The sequence below is a fragment of the Moschus berezovskii genome, chromosome 4 (genome assembly GCF_049115385.1).
Source record: "Moschus berezovskii isolate FMDL1 chromosome 4, NW_MosBer_1.0, whole genome shotgun sequence".
NCBI classification, from domain to species: Eukaryota; Metazoa; Chordata; class Mammalia; order Artiodactyla; family Moschidae; genus Moschus; species Moschus berezovskii.
This window is the reverse complement of record NC_142463.1, coordinates 59,556,025-59,572,799: the sequence shown is the minus strand read 5'-3', so window position 1 is coordinate 59,572,799 and position 16,775 is coordinate 59,556,025. Positions and strand designations below refer to the sequence as shown.

The window sequence follows — 16,775 nt, the reverse complement described above, 5'->3', positions numbered from 1 at the left end:
TGCCATTATTGCAACAAAAGTAAGAGCTTTTGAAAGCTAACAGGGATAGTCTTTATTTGCCTAAACTCTAAAACAAAGCTAAGGATTAAATGAGCTTCCTGTCCTAAGGAAACAAAAAGGAAAAGATAAGGACTAAAACCCATACCTGAAGGAAGGGCTGCAAAGGCATGCCTCAGCTTTCCTAACGACTGCTGCTGCTGCTGCTAAGTCACCAGTAGTGTCCGACTCTATGCAACCCCATAGACGGAAGCCCACCAGGCTCCCCCATCCCTGGGATTCTCCAGGCAAGAACACTGGAGTGGGTTGCCATTTCCTTCTCCAATGTGTGAAAGTGAAAAGTGGAAGTGAACTCGCTCAGTCGTGTCCGACCCTTAGCGACCACACGGACTGCAGCCTACCAGGCTCCTCCATCCATGGGATTTTCTAGGCAAGAGTACTGGAGTGGCTTGCCAGTGCCTTCTCAGTGTCAAGTGATAAATACAGTGAAAGTTTAAATTATTACTGTGCTTTTTCAGTTTTTCAGAGTTTTGGGTAGTTAATCATTCTCAATAATCGTTTGTACTTTTAAAGAGAAATGACGACATTTTTATAAGAAAGGTATGCCTGTGGCTGTATAACTGCTGAAGATTATCTGAAAGTTACAGAGTCTTAGCAAGATTGGTCCTTCTGTAATACGTTATTTATATTTCAAAATAAAGTCAATCAGTACAGTTTTTAATGTGAAATAATAACAATTTGAAAATCTCTGAAACAAGCAATTTTTTTTATCATTATCAAGTTAAAAAATGTTAGGCAATATACTTTCAAGTATTTCAGAAATTTTCTGAATGACAACCTCATGAGTTAAAAAAATACACCAATGATCTGAGGCTAAATATTAAGTGCCACAAAAAGAAAAATGAACTGGCAATAACTAGAGTTTGACAAAAGAACAGTCTTGGCAGGACTGTTTCTTCATTAGCAAACTGAAAACTTTTACACTACTAACTAATCTCCAAGTTGTGATTTTAAGTCTAAAACTCCTCAATTCCACCAAAAAATTTTGTAAAACTATTTCGATTTCTAAAATCCTACATAGAATTCTCTTTGTTTAAAATTTGCTGTGTACTTATCTTTTATCTGGCTTTAGAAAGCTAATGAACCTAATGAACTTCATGAATAAATAAATGTAATCTGTAATCCGTATTATCATAAAGCCAAAATAAATTAGATGAGTAACTTTATCTCTGACAGGAAAAGAAAATAAAATTATTTCCAATACTAATAATAAAGAAATAAAAGCTTTAATTATACATAATACTACAAAATGGAAAAATCATTAGATGATCTTAAGCAGAGCTGTTTTTGATAACAGGTTTACATTCAATACTCTTTTCAATAGGTTTACATCTTACTCTTTTATGGTGTTAACATGTCAAGGTAATAATACTGAAGTGAAAATGACAATTCTTAGTTTTTGAAACATGTTGACTTTGAAAAGTTAGTAAAATACAAACTTTTCCTAAATGAATAATATACACTTTGTAATACATGACTTTATAATGTTACTTTAAGTAATAACAGTTATAGTAAAATGCTATTAAAATGATGCTTCCATGTAACAGAATGAAAGTAGGCCAGATCAATGGGGAATAGAGGAAAACATGAGGGAGAAAGGGTCACACTGCATTGTTTACTCAGGGATTTTTCAATACAAATCATCAGATAAAAGGTCAGTAGAAAGCATATAAAATAGGACTAAAAGTGTAACAAAATGCAGAAAAGTTCAGCACAAAGTTCCAAGGTAGCTTAGCTCCTTTTTTAAATAAAATAAATTATAAAACTGAAAGTGATGATATTTTTATATTTCAACTGTGCTGTTAAGTAAGGTAAGACACAAACTTCAATTTGCAAAGGTAGAAATCACTGTCATGCAAAACCTGATTCTCTAGACTAAATATTTTAATACTTAAAACTCCTTGATCCAGATGTCCTCTCACAGATCAGCAGCCTCAGCATCACCTGGGAGGTTATTAGAAATGCAGATTCTCAAGGACCATTCCAGATTCCTGAATCAGAATCTACATGTTAATAGTTTCTCCAAGTGAATTAAGGAATTTCCTGCAGGCTCAATGGTAAAGAATTAGCCTGCAATGTGGGAGACTTGGGTTCAAGCCCTGGGTTGGGAAGATCCCCTAGAGGAGGCATGGCAACCCACTCCATTATTCTTGCCTGGAGAATCCCCAGGGACAGAGGAGCCTGGCAGGCTATATATAGTCCATGGGTTTGTAAAGAGTTGGACACAACTGAGCAACTAAATAGCAAAGTGAATTATATGTAGATTCAAATTTTGAGGAGCACTGGTATAGATAAAGAAGATTAAAAACATCCAGCAAGACCTCCCTTACATTTCTTCTCCTGTACACATCCCTTCCTGAACCTTCCTCTCCCTGTATCAAAATACAAATTCTCCTTTCCTAGATGAGTCTTCCTGTCCTAGCACTGGATCCCATTTCCCTTCTTTCTGCTAGGGAGACCTGGATTCGATCCCTGGGTTGGGAAGATCCCCTTAAGAAGGGAAAGGGTACCCACCCCAGTATTCTATCCTAGAGAATTCCATGGACTGTATAGTCCATGGTGTTGCAAAGAGTCAGACACAATTGAGTGACTTTCACTACAAACAAAAAAGAAAATTATAAAAAGTATGTTCTTTAAACAATAGAATGCACTTAACCTGCACCACCTGTCTCCTTCACTTTACTTACAACTTTTGAATCAATCTGCCACCATCAATCACCTCACCACAGCATTCTGTCATATAAAAGTGGGTCACTTAAAATCCAACAAAGAGCTCTCTCCCCAATACCAACAGCAATGCCCCATCAACCCTTTTTACTGTGTTTGACTAAGTTATTAAGTCCCGGACACTCTTACTAACATATTATATCGATTCTAATCAAAACCTAAATTTAATATCAGGCATATGTACTGCCTGGTTTAGATTTTAGTACTACAAAGAGAAAAAGAAAAATCAGTAAGTGGAGGAAGAACTAATGATTAATACAAACAGACACACACACATTAGAGAGACAGGTATAAAGTGATATAAGAAATACTCTATAAGTAGCCAGCAAAATAAAAGACAATTTTAATCTTTTTTGATTAAGTCCTTATATGCAAAACAAAACTACTTTATCCAACTCCCTCTACTGTTTCCACGAAATTGTGTTTCTTGATATTCTAAAATTCTCAAAATAAAGATTATCACTACAGGGTATTTCAAAAGGTATCTTAATCACTAATGTCCTATTTTTGATTGCCAGCCTCTTTCTCTTTCAATTCTCTCAACAGCAAAAATTCCTTAAAAACAAACTTTATTAAACAGACTAAATGCAAAAACAAATCATTTCAATAGCATTATTATTGGAATCAGAACAGTAACATTTTCATCCATAGTTCAATCTGTGTAAGTATAAATTATGTTTTTCCCTCCTTTTTTAAAAAACTATTTTCCATTACCATTTTTTAATTTGGGTATGTCTCAAATTCATCTACTTTCTTAGTTAAAATCTGATTCATTTCAAGTGATTTATTAGTCTATTCCCTTTAAAATTAACTGAAACCTTAGCTCTCACCTTATAACAAAGTTATTTCCTAATGATTAAAATTTGAAATAAAAGCATTTAAGAAACACAGGGAAATGCAAGTGAATAAACATTTAATCTCAAAGTTTTTAAGTGGAAAAATAATGGAAGACTTCACAAAAGAAAAGAGCTAAACATCAAAAAGTTAGAAAAGGGGAAAGGGGGGTAAATAAACCAAATCAAGTAAACTATTGATAACTGTTAAATCTGTGGCTAGTGTTATTTTGTAAAATTCTTCTATTTGAAATTTTCTTTTAAAATTAAGCAATATGAATTAAAAGGCAAATACAATTTTTATAATAGAAATGACAAAGTGATAAAAAGAGTTTAAAAAACAAGAATAGCTATAACAACATAAACAGAAAAATTGGGAAAGGTAATGAACAAAAAATTCACATCAAAATTACAACTGGTCAATAAGTAAAATCCATATAAAATGAAAAAAACATATAAAATGTTTTTGTCCTTAACTTGACTTATGCTCAACTGTTAATCCCAAAAACTCCATTCCTGCAAGCCACATACTATGGGTACAGCTACGTAATTCTTTCCCATATTCACAAACTCTATAAATAGATATAGTTATAGATCTCTATATTTATATATCAATATAAATCTATTAAATTGCAAATTTACTTTACAATAAGATAGCTTTTTTTTACATGACTATTAATTCTTTTAAAAATATGACATCAATGCCAGTAAAGCACATAAACTGTTATTTCACAGATTAGTAATCAAAGTGAACATGGGTATAACCTTTCCAAAAACTAGTTTGGAATATGTACACATGCCTGATATAACAATCAGAGTTCTAAAAATCCACTCCCAGAAAATGAGCAAATATGATGGAAAAGATTTATATAGATATTTAATTTACTTAAAAGAAATTTCATTCAAATGGCCAACAGAGAGGGAGTATTAAATCAGTTTTGACATAAACATGATAAATTACAATGCAGCTGTTAAAATCTTTTATCTAAATATATAATGACAAGGTAATACAAGTTATGGTAAGAAAGCAGAAAATCAGTATATGGAAAGGAAGAACCTAATTTTGTTTTATACATTGTAATTTTGTTTTATCATGTGTGTTGGGGGAAACAAAGGGAACTGTATGGTGGTTAGTTATATTTAGGTCCTAGAATTATGAACAGTTTTAAATTCTTTCTTATTTTCTATCCTTTCTCTTGAGAATGTATTCAGGAGAAGGGGGAAACTTTTAAGAAAAATAAACCCTCAAAGCAAGAACAATGGTGAACGTAAAAGTCAAATTCAGTAGAGTCCCATGCTGCTAAGGAAGGATTATAAATGTTCTGGTTCCTAAAGCTCTGAAGCTCTGATATGGAATTCCCTTCTCAGCCTTACATTTTAAAGTCAAAAGATCCCAGGGCCAAGGCTAGGTATTCTCCTAGAATCACTTCTCTCAAGTTGACAAAGGAGTTCAAGAAAAGGGTTGAAAGATGTCAGGAGATATTCACTAATCCACATTGATGTCTAATAAATGTAGACTGCACGGCTGTCATATGTCATTCTCTGTCATTGTAGGAGGTGAAAAGAAAATAAAGAGTACCATAGGGTACCAAGCATATGTTTCAGTCAGACACTCCCTTAGTAACGTGGCAGATAAATAGTTCTTAGAGAAATAGCGGCTCTACATTAATACTCATCTGCTCAATCATTTATATTATCTTATTCTCTAATACCACAGTACATAAAAAAGTGAAAAGGTATATTAATTCCAAAAATGAGGCAAGAGATTCATCAAAACTGAAATTACTTCAGAGTAATGAACACAATTACCATTCAGCAAAATTAAGGTGTTTTATATGCTTCCTAGCAGCAGCAGCATGCTTTTAATTAAGCCACCTTTAATACACTATTGATTATTTCAAACTATAACAATAACTGTGATAAATGTCTAATGTGAATATAAAATCATTATTTCAAAAATTCACTTTTGTATGGGCAAATTTTTGACCACTTTACTTTAGCAAATTACTTCATAGTAGATTTATTAATTAAATAAAGATTTAGTAAATAAATAAAGATTTATTAAATAAATTTAAAGGTTTATTAAATAAATTAAACAAATAAATCTTTGATGCAGTCTTTCCAGTCAGAACACGAAAGTTTACAAAAATTAAACAGTCACGCAACAGAGTGTTATAGAGGTATGCTGCGTGGCTGTTGTGTGTAACACACTGGTTTATAACACTTTTCCACCAGCAATAGACTTATTAGTGAATCAACAGAGATTATGGACAAATTAACCTTTTCCAAATACTGGAAAAAGAAGCAAGAGAGGATTAATTTTAGAGTGGAAAGAGAGAAGAAAAAGTGAGAAGAAAAAAAATCAACAACCAAGCACTAGAACTTAATCTCCATGTATATTAAATATGCATATTTGGACACTGAATATTGGTATATAAAAACACCAAAGTATATTCCAAATTAACGTTTTTAAAGATGCTACTGTTTCCAAAAAATAGATTAATTTTATTTTTATTTTAAATTTTGAGTCATAATCAGAACTGGTAAAATCCTAGTAGAACTACTCTGCAGCATGTGGTTTTTAAAAGATCAGAAGCAACTTCATATAATATGTAAGTGGCATTAATATTTATATTTTTGATACAGAATTATATCACTACTTATGTAGAAGAAAGCTGCTGCAAATAAATTAAACCTGCACACATATAACACAATAAAGAATATTTAAAGTGTCCTAAGAGCGATATGGAGAAGGAAATGGCAACCCACTCTAGTATTCTTGCCAGGAAAATCCCATGGACAGAGGCACTTTGCGAGCTACAGTGCATGGCATCTCAAGAGTCAGACAGGACTTAGTGATTGAACCACAACAATTCTAAGAAAACCCACACAATCTCAACCACAAAAAAGAATGAAATAATACCATTTGCAGCAACATGTGGAGAAGGCAATGGCAAGCTACTCCAGTACTCTTGCCTAGAAAATCCCATGGATGGAGGAGCCTGGTAGGCTGCAGTCCGTGGGGTCACTAACGGTCGGATACGACTGAGGGACTTCACTTTCACTTTTCACTTTTATGCATTGGAGAAGGAAATGGCAACCCACTCCAGTGTTCTTGCCTGGAGAATCCCAGGGACAGGGGAGCCTGGTGGGCTTCCGTTTTTGGGGTCACACAGAGTCAGACACGACTGAAGTGACTTAGCAGCAAGAGCGATATAGTTAGATACTTTCTTAAGGAATAAAATCACATTCCTCTACACTAAAAATATAAATAAAAATCATTTTAAAAAATGCTTTGTTTCAAATCAGTGTTAATTTACATAATTTGCAAATTAAAAAAATAAGGTTATATTTGCCATGCAGTGAACACAGATATGCTGTACAATTTCTATTAATTTAATGGGAGTTATAACTCCCATTAAGTTTAATAAGAGTCATACAGCCAAATCCCCATGTACCTTGCTGAAAATTTACCTCCTAGCTTTAAACTAACCACATATTCTGAAATGAACAAAAGTAATCAATTTTGCTAGACTGGGAAATCTAAAGTCCCTACAATAAGTCAATTCTGTATTATTATGGCAATGGCTATGTAGTGAATCCCAACAACAACAAAAAAGAAAAAAGTTGTAACAATGAGAAGAGACAAACTGAAGCAAAGGGTTAGGAGTGTTGAAAATATAACATTCACCCTCAACAGAAAATGTGTTCTGTTTTTTTCAATCTTGAGTCAATTTTCCACTTGTTTTCTTTCTCAGTACAATGTTTAAAAAGAGAGAGGAAAAAAATCCCCTTTTGAAGCCTAAAATTATGCCCAAGGAGCCTGATCAGAGGGATAAAGAATCATGTGAAAATGTACAGATAACTGGTTACCACTTCTGAATCACAGTGAATTAAATAACATTTTCTGAAAAAAACCTTTTAAAGTTAGTTTATATTCACACCCATGTTGCCAATACCTTACACCTCAACCACCCATACACATATAATATCACAGTGGTTCTTAAATGTGATGCTGAGCAACATCAGCCTCATCCCAGAAATTTGTCAGAAATGCAAATATGTGGGCCCCACCCAAGAACTTCTAGGTAATTCAGCTGCTCCTCAAGTTTAAGAACCACTGCAATATTTTATTCCACATCCATGCTATTCTCTATGTTGGTTTTTTCTCTACTACCATGCTCACAACTGTCTTTACCAAGCTTGTTCAGCTCATATCGAGATTCAGCTCGAGAATCAACATCACTTCAAGCTAGAAGCATGTCCAGACACATACATACCCACTCAACTACCCTTTATCGCAATGCTTCTGAAATATCACCATCATGGCACTTATCACTCTGTTATTACAATTGTTTAAAGCTTTCAACTATTGAGACAATGACCCTCTTTACAGATTTATGCTATTCATGTGATAGATACAGAGTAACTGCTTACCGTAAGTTAGTCCTTGTTTTAATCACTTGCATGTTGATGAACAACAAAAAAGATCCTTGCCCTTGTGAAGGTGATTTTCTGGGTGTGTGTAAAGATAAATTCTGAACAGCTCATTATATGCATGTACCAATAAAAGAATGAAAGATTAAAAGGAATAAATTAACAGAGGTCTGAAAAAATATTTATGGACCCAAACAGGTTTTTAAAATTCGTATGTCCTAGATCAACGTTTTTCCTGCCACCTAACAGATCCTACAGCCACCTAACAGATCCTACAGCCAAACATTTTTTACTGAGACACCAATAACACAAAAGTCACTCTAAAACGTTCTTAGAAAATTTAAAATATAAAAGCTGCTAAGATATTATTTCTACAGCTATGTTCTTAAATTTTCTTAACATGTATATATATATATGTATGTATATAAATATTTGAAGCTGTATCTGGCATATCTGGCATTTATACCTGGCATAATAGTTTCTTTGTAATAAGGATAAGCAACAATATAATCTGAGTTAATTAACTAAAATTTCAACTAATAAAATCTAATTACATACTCACTGCATAAAGAACTCAACCTGATATCCATATTGCCTACTTCGCTGAAGAACTACTATTATTTGTAACTTGTCACTTTGGCAAGCCTTCATATATCTTGACTTATACTTGCCAAGGCTCCATTATATAGCATAATTTAATTCTCTAAGATACAAAAATTCAATTTACTTTCCTACTTACTGATACATGATTCCACAGTGGGTTACTAGTCTTATAAAAACTGGCCAACCAAAGCACAACAGTTTTCTCAACAAAACTGATTTTTGAAAGGCTCGAGGTTAGTTCTCTGGGAGTAAAATAAATTCTAAAGAAAACCTGCAGAGTGTTTTCTGGCTTTTTATAATATTTTTCTTGAAAATTTTAAACATAACTTTAAAAATACACAGGAAAGGCTTGCAAGGATAAACAATAAAATATTGTTCCTACTTTGCAAAAATCAGTAAATTTTAAAGGATGAAACTATTCTATTAAACAGTAGCTGATAAAAAAAAATGGAGACAGAGAGCAATATAAGATAAGGTAATTCTAACAATTAAACCTTTATATAATTAGCTTTTACCATGGTAAAACACACAAAAATAAGGTTTGTGATTTGTTCTTTAACATGCACACAAAACCTGACATAACGATAATATATACCTGGACTGAGAACAAATATGTAATTCCTTCTTGCATATGTGGAAATTTACCTTTCATATACAGATACGTAAAACAAATCTAAAAATATGTTAAGTCTTTAAAATCATATACTAAGGTAAAACACTTTTGTAACAGAAGAAAACAAAGACTTGAAAAGGAAGGTACGGTCCCTGCCTGAACACAATACACAGGCATTTTTTTTTTTTTTTAGTCTAAATTAGTTGCTACTACTTCAAAATCTAATGTCTGATTTCTACTGAAAAATCAGAAGATTGGCAAAAGCAGGCTAAATACTGAAAAGGCAATCATGAGTCCCCCGGCAAGCACTTTCATGCCTGCCGCAGGCCTCCAGTAGTTCCTTGAGGTTTAGACCTCTGCACAAGATCACAAGCTCCTCAAGAGAAGAGACTGCGCCTTGCACAAGTCTGAACCCTAAACAACTGGCTCAATTTAGTCACGCGATAAATGAGGAAGGAGGGAAGAAACCACCTTAAAAGCCTTATCTGAGTTTATCAGCAAAGATTCAGGAGCTGACACAAAAAGTGCTCATCTCTGGAAGATCTAGGTCACAATCACCTAAGGAAGCCAAAGAAACTCAACTGCTAAAAGGTTAATTTTGTATCTTCTTTCCTATGCTCTCATACCTAACTTTCATAGGTTTTCTCTATAGGTGTTCAAAGAGCATTATCTGCTGGCTGGCAATAACGGCCTATCACGTCACATAAAACTTTTTCTAAGACAAAACCATGTGACACCAGTACTGTTATTAACAGTGCGGTGCGCAGTAACTGTGTGTACTCACAGCTAGCAGTGTGGCTTCCTCCCAGGTTCTTTTTACCTGGAGGAGGGAACTGCTTCAAAAGTAACATCCCCTGGCCTCATGCGCCAAAAATTGAAATTCTCTTAACAGCAGATATGAATCCTGACCTAATCATACCTTAACAGCAGATATGAATCCTGACACTAGAAATAAAACCGCAGTATCTCATGAAAAAGTCGCTAATTTGCTAGCCCCCTGCTGAGTTAAGCAACTGTGTCAGTAAAGTGGTCTGTATCTTGATATTTTTTTATTATGTGGACTAATGAGCCATTGATCCACACCTGGAATCTTTTTAAATGTATAAAAACATTCAAATATTAATAGCAGGAATTCAGTTAGTTTTTCTCCCCCCCACAAAAAACATGCAAAATTATACACGACACACAAGATTTTCATAATTTCAAGCCAGAGATTGATATTATTAACTCAGTTTCTGCTCATTGTTTATCATTACAGTACTATTCATTCAGACACTACATTTTTATGTTAGATTTGATGTACCTTTCAATTCTGATGTAAAGAGCAATATGTTCTGAAAATAAAATATTAACCCATTTGTAACTTTCATGTGTGACTTAAACCCAGGTGAGCATTATTTACCTCCTGAACACAGAAGTTCTTATTTTAAAATTTTTCTCAACTTGTTATTTATCTAAATTATATTATTAAGTTATATCAACACACTGAAAGTAGGGGCTAGAACAGAAAAATGGTAATGTTTTGAAGCTTATTACAAAGACACTGGAATAATAATCTACTATCTATTAGTTGACAGTATGCCTCTTTTTTTCCCACCTACTATTTTGTTAATAGGTATAAATGGGATGGGACCATGTAAAAGTACATATAAAGCCAATTTTAAAATTCTAAGACATTTTCTTCAAGCACACTTAATTGTGACAAAAAATCCATTACATTTTACATGCATTTCCCAGAGACTGTACATTTCTTTCACAGATTTTACATACTGAATACAATGACTACCACTACCAACTAGCCATAAAATTAACATATTTTAGTGCCACATTAACTTCTGACCTACTCTGTAAAAAAGCACCTGAGTGTCATTTTCACATGGAAATAACATGTAAGACTAAAAAAATAATGGATATCAAAAAATCCATATAGTAATTATGGTTTCAATTAGTTCATCAACCCTCTAAGTGTATTCTTTTCTTCAAAAATCAGGTCTGTCTTCAAAAAGATAACATGAGAAAGGAAGCACTAATAAAAAAACAAACAACTTTTTCCAGAAAATTAAAAAAAAAATTTATTTACAAGTTTTAGAACAATGACCACACACTTAAGAAGCAGACAAAACTAAAGATGAAATGAAAGAGTTATGATGAAATATTTTCAATTTTACTGGAAAAATTAATCAATAAATGTAAAATATATACCAAAGCAAAGCTTTTGGTTAGTTCTCTCGGGATTATTTATAATGATTATATCTACAAGTATATATAAAATATATATTTAGACTTCTAGCACTTTCTATAATATACAGCTATGTAAAAAAATAATTCAATCATCAGAAAAAGAATATGATATTCAGGAAATCTATTTAATGCTTAATTCTAAAATAATAAAATATATTCATTCTAGTCACTCCTATATAAAAAAAAAGATTGAATATTTTAAGTTTTCCTGAACTTAAAAAATAAAAATTTAAACTGTATCTTACCTTCTGTATTCGGTAAGAAGATGATTATAATGATAAACCACAGACTTCGCATTCTGCAACCAGAAGACACCATTATTGATCCCTTTAAATATTTTCTTTGTATTCCTTAATGAATCTAGTTATAAATGCCCAGCTTCATCGAACCCAGCAGTCTGCATCATTGATCCTCATATCTGAAAAACAAACAAATCCATCATTTACTCTATGGTCCTGCAATGTCATAAAAAATGAAAAAAAAATAGCAACAATTCCCCCCTTTCCAACCTTTCTTCCCTCCTTCTCCGAAGTATAAAAAATGGCATATATTTTTATTCTATATTCAACAGGAAACTGTTCCTATACACTAGATATCTGAGCCTTGCATTCTGAAAACAAGCAAAGCCCCCCAAATTAAAGGTAATCAATCAGAACATATGAATGCACATACTAGTTATATAAATTCCCAAAGATGAATTTTTCTTGGAAAGATAAAATTTATTCCAGAATAAATGTCTTTCAATGCCACATAGTAGTCATTTTACCAGCTTTAATATATTAGTATATTATATTATACCTCCAACAAAATTTCATAAATACATATACTAGTGTATTCTAGTGATGGTAACAGCAGTATTATCTACTATTTTATCCTATTATCTAGTAGATTACAGATATAATGAAACAGTTTATTTTCTACTCAAGGGTGTACAATTTTTAATATATGGTTGTAGCTTATATAATTATGGCATTCCAAACACTGCAAACTGTTATTTATCTGACTGCTAGTTATTCATAGAAATCACTTAATAATGTGATTGTCTCTTAAATATTTAAAGTTTTAGATTTTCATATATCAGTTTTTCTTACAGCAAAACTTCGTAAGGTCAAACCCATGTCCTTGATTAGTTTAACCCATCCACTGGACCCAAATAAAAACCTAGACGATAATGGTTATTTATCTCCAAATCTGCATCACCATCACTAAAAGAAAGGGCCAAGTCTAATTCTGACTAGCCTTTAAGCGCCCAGTTCTTCAACTGAAGAGGATACAAAAACTCAGGTGTGATTTAATCAGCATTTCTACGTTCCCAGGATCACATGAAACCAGATCATTTGCTAGGTTCTATTGCAGTGTTTTACTCCTTTCTAGCATAGCATACGGAGAAGGCAATGGCAAGCCACTCCAGTACTCTTGCCTAGAAAATCCCATGGACGGAGGAGCCTGGTAGGCTGCAGTCCATGCGGTCGCTACGAGTCAGACATGACTGAGCGACTTCACTTTCCCTTTTCACTTTCACACATTGGAGAAGGAAATGGCAACCCACTCCAGTGTTCTTGCCTGGAGAATCCCAGGGATGGGGGAGCCTGATGGGCTGCCATCTATGGGGTCACACAGAGTCGGACACGACTGAAGTGACTTAGCAGCAGCAGCAGCAGCATAGCATGAGGAGTCAGAGTAAATGCCACCCTTACAGTATACACACTATGAAGGCAGTTCCCAAACACAGCCAGCCTCCTCATCTAGTGTCTGAGTGGAAAGAAATTACAAATTCTTCCTGTAAAGTTTTCCCAAGCTCTCCTTAACCTTCTGCAAATAGTTTTTTAAAGTGAAGCAGTGATAGGTATACCTACCCACATAATAAGGTTGTGTCTATAACTCAAAATGAACTCTTACATAACTTGGATGCTATCTCTAAAGCATAAAGAAAATTTTAAAAACCAAATTTCCCCTAGATAATGTTGAGCTTTTTATTTCACAACAGTTAAGGTATTCTGAATTTGCTACATGCTTAATGTATCAGGCTGCTGTGCTTAGTCGCTCAGTTGTGTCTGACTCTTTGCAACCCCAAGGACTGCAGCCCACCAGGCTCCTCTGTCCACGGGGATTCTCCAGGCAAGAATACTCAATGGGTTGCCATGTCCTCCTCCAGGTATCTTTCCAACCCAGGGATCTAACCCAGGTCTCATGCATTACAGGTGAATTCTTTACCATCTGAGCCACCAGGGAAGCTCAAGAATACTGGAGTGGGTAGCCGATCCCTTCTCCAAAGGAACTGCCCCACCCAGGAATCAAACCAGGGTCTCCTGAACTGCAGGGAGATTCTTTACCAGCTGAGCTACCTGGGAAACCCCTTAATGCATCACATGTTATTCTATTATAGCAGGTCACTATTATTTTATCAGTTCCCTACAATGTAACTTCAATGGAAAAAGAGTCAGATTCTAAATGGTTTGGAACACTGATCAAGCTATAAAGTCACTACCTTGCTTTGCCAACAAACATACCAGAAAGAACATAAAAAATTAATCTGAAGCTATTATCTAGTGTTTATATATGAAGATTCATAGAACTACAAAAGGAATTAGCAAGACAGTCTACAATGAGTTTATTTTATCATGCCTATAGTTTGAGATAAAGCTGTTTCCCTATATACACTTCCATGATCCATAACCAACGTAGTTTTTTCAGCTCTCTCTAAAACCCATGAAGACAAAATTACGCATCATAATGAGAGGAATCAGAACTGGCTTACCTATTTCTAAGAACATCTGACGTGTTCTTAGAAATAGAACAATAACAAAAGGAAAAGCAAGCTTCCTCCTCAATATGCCAAAAATACACAAAGAAAAAAGATACATCAAAAATTAATCTGAGAGAGAACACATGGCATACAACCCTGCAAAACTGGCTGGCTCTCTATTCATTTTTCACTCTGAACTCCCAAAGACTATTCAAAAGACAAAACCGAAAGTAAATGTTTCATTTACAACTGCTGTACAAAGTACCTGCCTTAAAACTGCAAGCCTTTATATAAAGCACAGAGAGAAGTCAGATAATTTCATGGCCTGTCACATTTAATAAAAGGACAATCATGAACAGTTTCTTAAATCCCACAGACTGGTCAATGATTGTATCAAGCAATTAGAATAATTTTAATATGTGGAAGAGGTGCATTAATGTTACTTGCAGTAATTAAGTCAGCCTTTGGAATGCTCCCAGTTCAAGCAAAGAATCCTGACTATCCAGATTTTGGTTGTAACAGGTACTTTTATCTCAGTGAATGAATGTGTATGGGCTGCTTGCCTACATGCACAACTCTTGAACACATTTCCACTTTCTTCAAGCAACTGGAGATCAAGTCTGTCTTTGGTCACCAGCTATTTGAAAGAGTCCTTGTTTGTGGGAAGAAATAGAAGGAAGAAATCAGGGACTGATGACTGCTTTGTAGGAAACAGCTGCCAAGATAGGAAAACCTCTGTTAGTTAAGGGAAGAGGAGGAGGAAACCACACAACCCAGACCTCTTTTGTGGTCTCTGGCCAGGATAGAACATTTTATGAACTGATTTAACTATACTAAAATTTCAGTGTATTCTTGAGGTTTAAATGTGAAACACAATTTTAAAAATACACTCTAGTCAATTATAAGACTTAGTATAAATGACTGTTTCTAACAGAAAGAGATTCCAAAATGTAACAAATTCATGGCTTTTTTTTCCACACAAATAAAGCCTAAGTCCATCCATCTGTCTGTTCAATGAGTAAAAGAATATCAAATTGATTATTCTCATTCTACTGCTGCTGCTAGGTCACTTCAGTCGTGATCGACTCTGTGCGACCCCATAAACGGCAGCCCACCAAGCTCCCCCGTCCCTCGGATTCTCCAGGCAAGAACACTGGAGTGGATTGCCATTTCCTTCTCCAATGCATGAAAGTGAAAAGTTAAAGTGAAGTCGTTTAGTCGTGTCCGACTCTGAGCGACCCCATGGACTGCAGCCCACCAGGCTCCTCCATCCATGGGATTTTCCAGGCAAGAGTACTGGAGTGGGGTACCATTGCCTCCTCCGTCTCATTCTACTATGTACAGCCAATAACTTTCACATCAAATAAAATTATCTTCAAAAGTTCAAGCCTTAAATGCAATTTTGAAAACAATCAAAAGATTTTACTGCTGTGATTCAAATGAAAAACAACCTTCCATTTAAAAATGTTAATGAAAATTGAAATACTTCAGTTCAGTTCAGTTTGGCTAAGGAAAGAATGAATAAATAATCAAACATTAGTCATATAATGTTTGTCAAATAATCAAACATAGTGAAATTAGTCCCAAGAAAACACTGCTCCTAAATCAAACTATAGCCACAAGATTCTCACTGGCGTGGATGGAGCCAACAGACTTGTCCTTTAAACTCTGTAATTACCTGCAAAAGGCAGCTTAGTAAGTGTCTCACAACACAAAACAAAAACAAGGCACAAAACCAGGAAAAGGCTATCACACTTTCTTTGAACAAACAGAAAAGATTAAGGGATTCCTCATATTAAAAAACAATTTTTTCTTACCCTTCCCAAGAACTTCAGGGAAAAAATGGGAGTATGAAGGCATAGCACACAGATGAAACCCCTCATAATGCTAAGCAGCAGTACATTTCTTAATAAAAACTGAAACAGAACATTTCTACTTAAATTATGAATGACTTTTTTTTTATCCTTATCCTTTCAAATTCAGATTCAAACAATTTCATCCTAACCCTGTTTCTATAACTACCTGACACGGTCTACCAAACCTCTGTCAAGATTTTTTTTGTAAGTAAGTATCCTACTACTCCGGAGAAGGCACTGGCAAGCCACTCCAGTACTCTTGCCTAGAAAATCCCATGGACGGAGGAGCCTGGTGGGCTGCAGTCCATGGGGTCGCTACGAGTCAGACATGACTGAGTGACTTCACTTTCACTTTTCACTTTCACACACTGGAGAAGGAAATGGCAGCCCACTCCAGTGTTCTTGCCTGGAGAATCCCAGGGACGGGGGAGCCTGGTGAGCTGCCGTCTATGGGGTCACACAGAGTCGGACACGACTGAAGTGACTTAGCAGCAGCAGCTGCAGCATCCTATTACTCTGCCATGTAAAAAGTCAACAACAACTTCCAGGAGCATGCCTCAGCACTGTTTATATCCCAACAGTCCTCAATGTTTTATACACTGCTTACAATGTACAGTTAGCCACAGCCATTCAGATAGTAACCTGCTTATATTTATTAGCTG

The 16,775-nt window shown here is 34.7% G+C and overlaps 1 protein-coding gene across 11 annotated transcripts in view; it reads right to left on the bottom strand.

Annotated features, from left to right (window-relative positions):
* The window catches only part of ADGRL2 (adhesion G protein-coupled receptor L2), a 337,601-nt gene that overhangs the window by 167,999 nt on the left and 152,827 nt on the right, over positions 1-16,775 (bottom strand). For all 11 annotated transcript variants that reach the window (XM_055403213.2, XM_055403214.2, XM_055403212.2 and 8 more), the window contains one exon: positions 11,757-11,929. In XM_055403213.2, coding sequence (XP_055259188.1) covers positions 11,757-11,829 — 73 coding nt within the window. In that variant the 5' untranslated portion in view covers positions 11,830-11,929. The remainder of the gene's footprint in view (positions 1-11,756; positions 11,930-16,775) is intronic.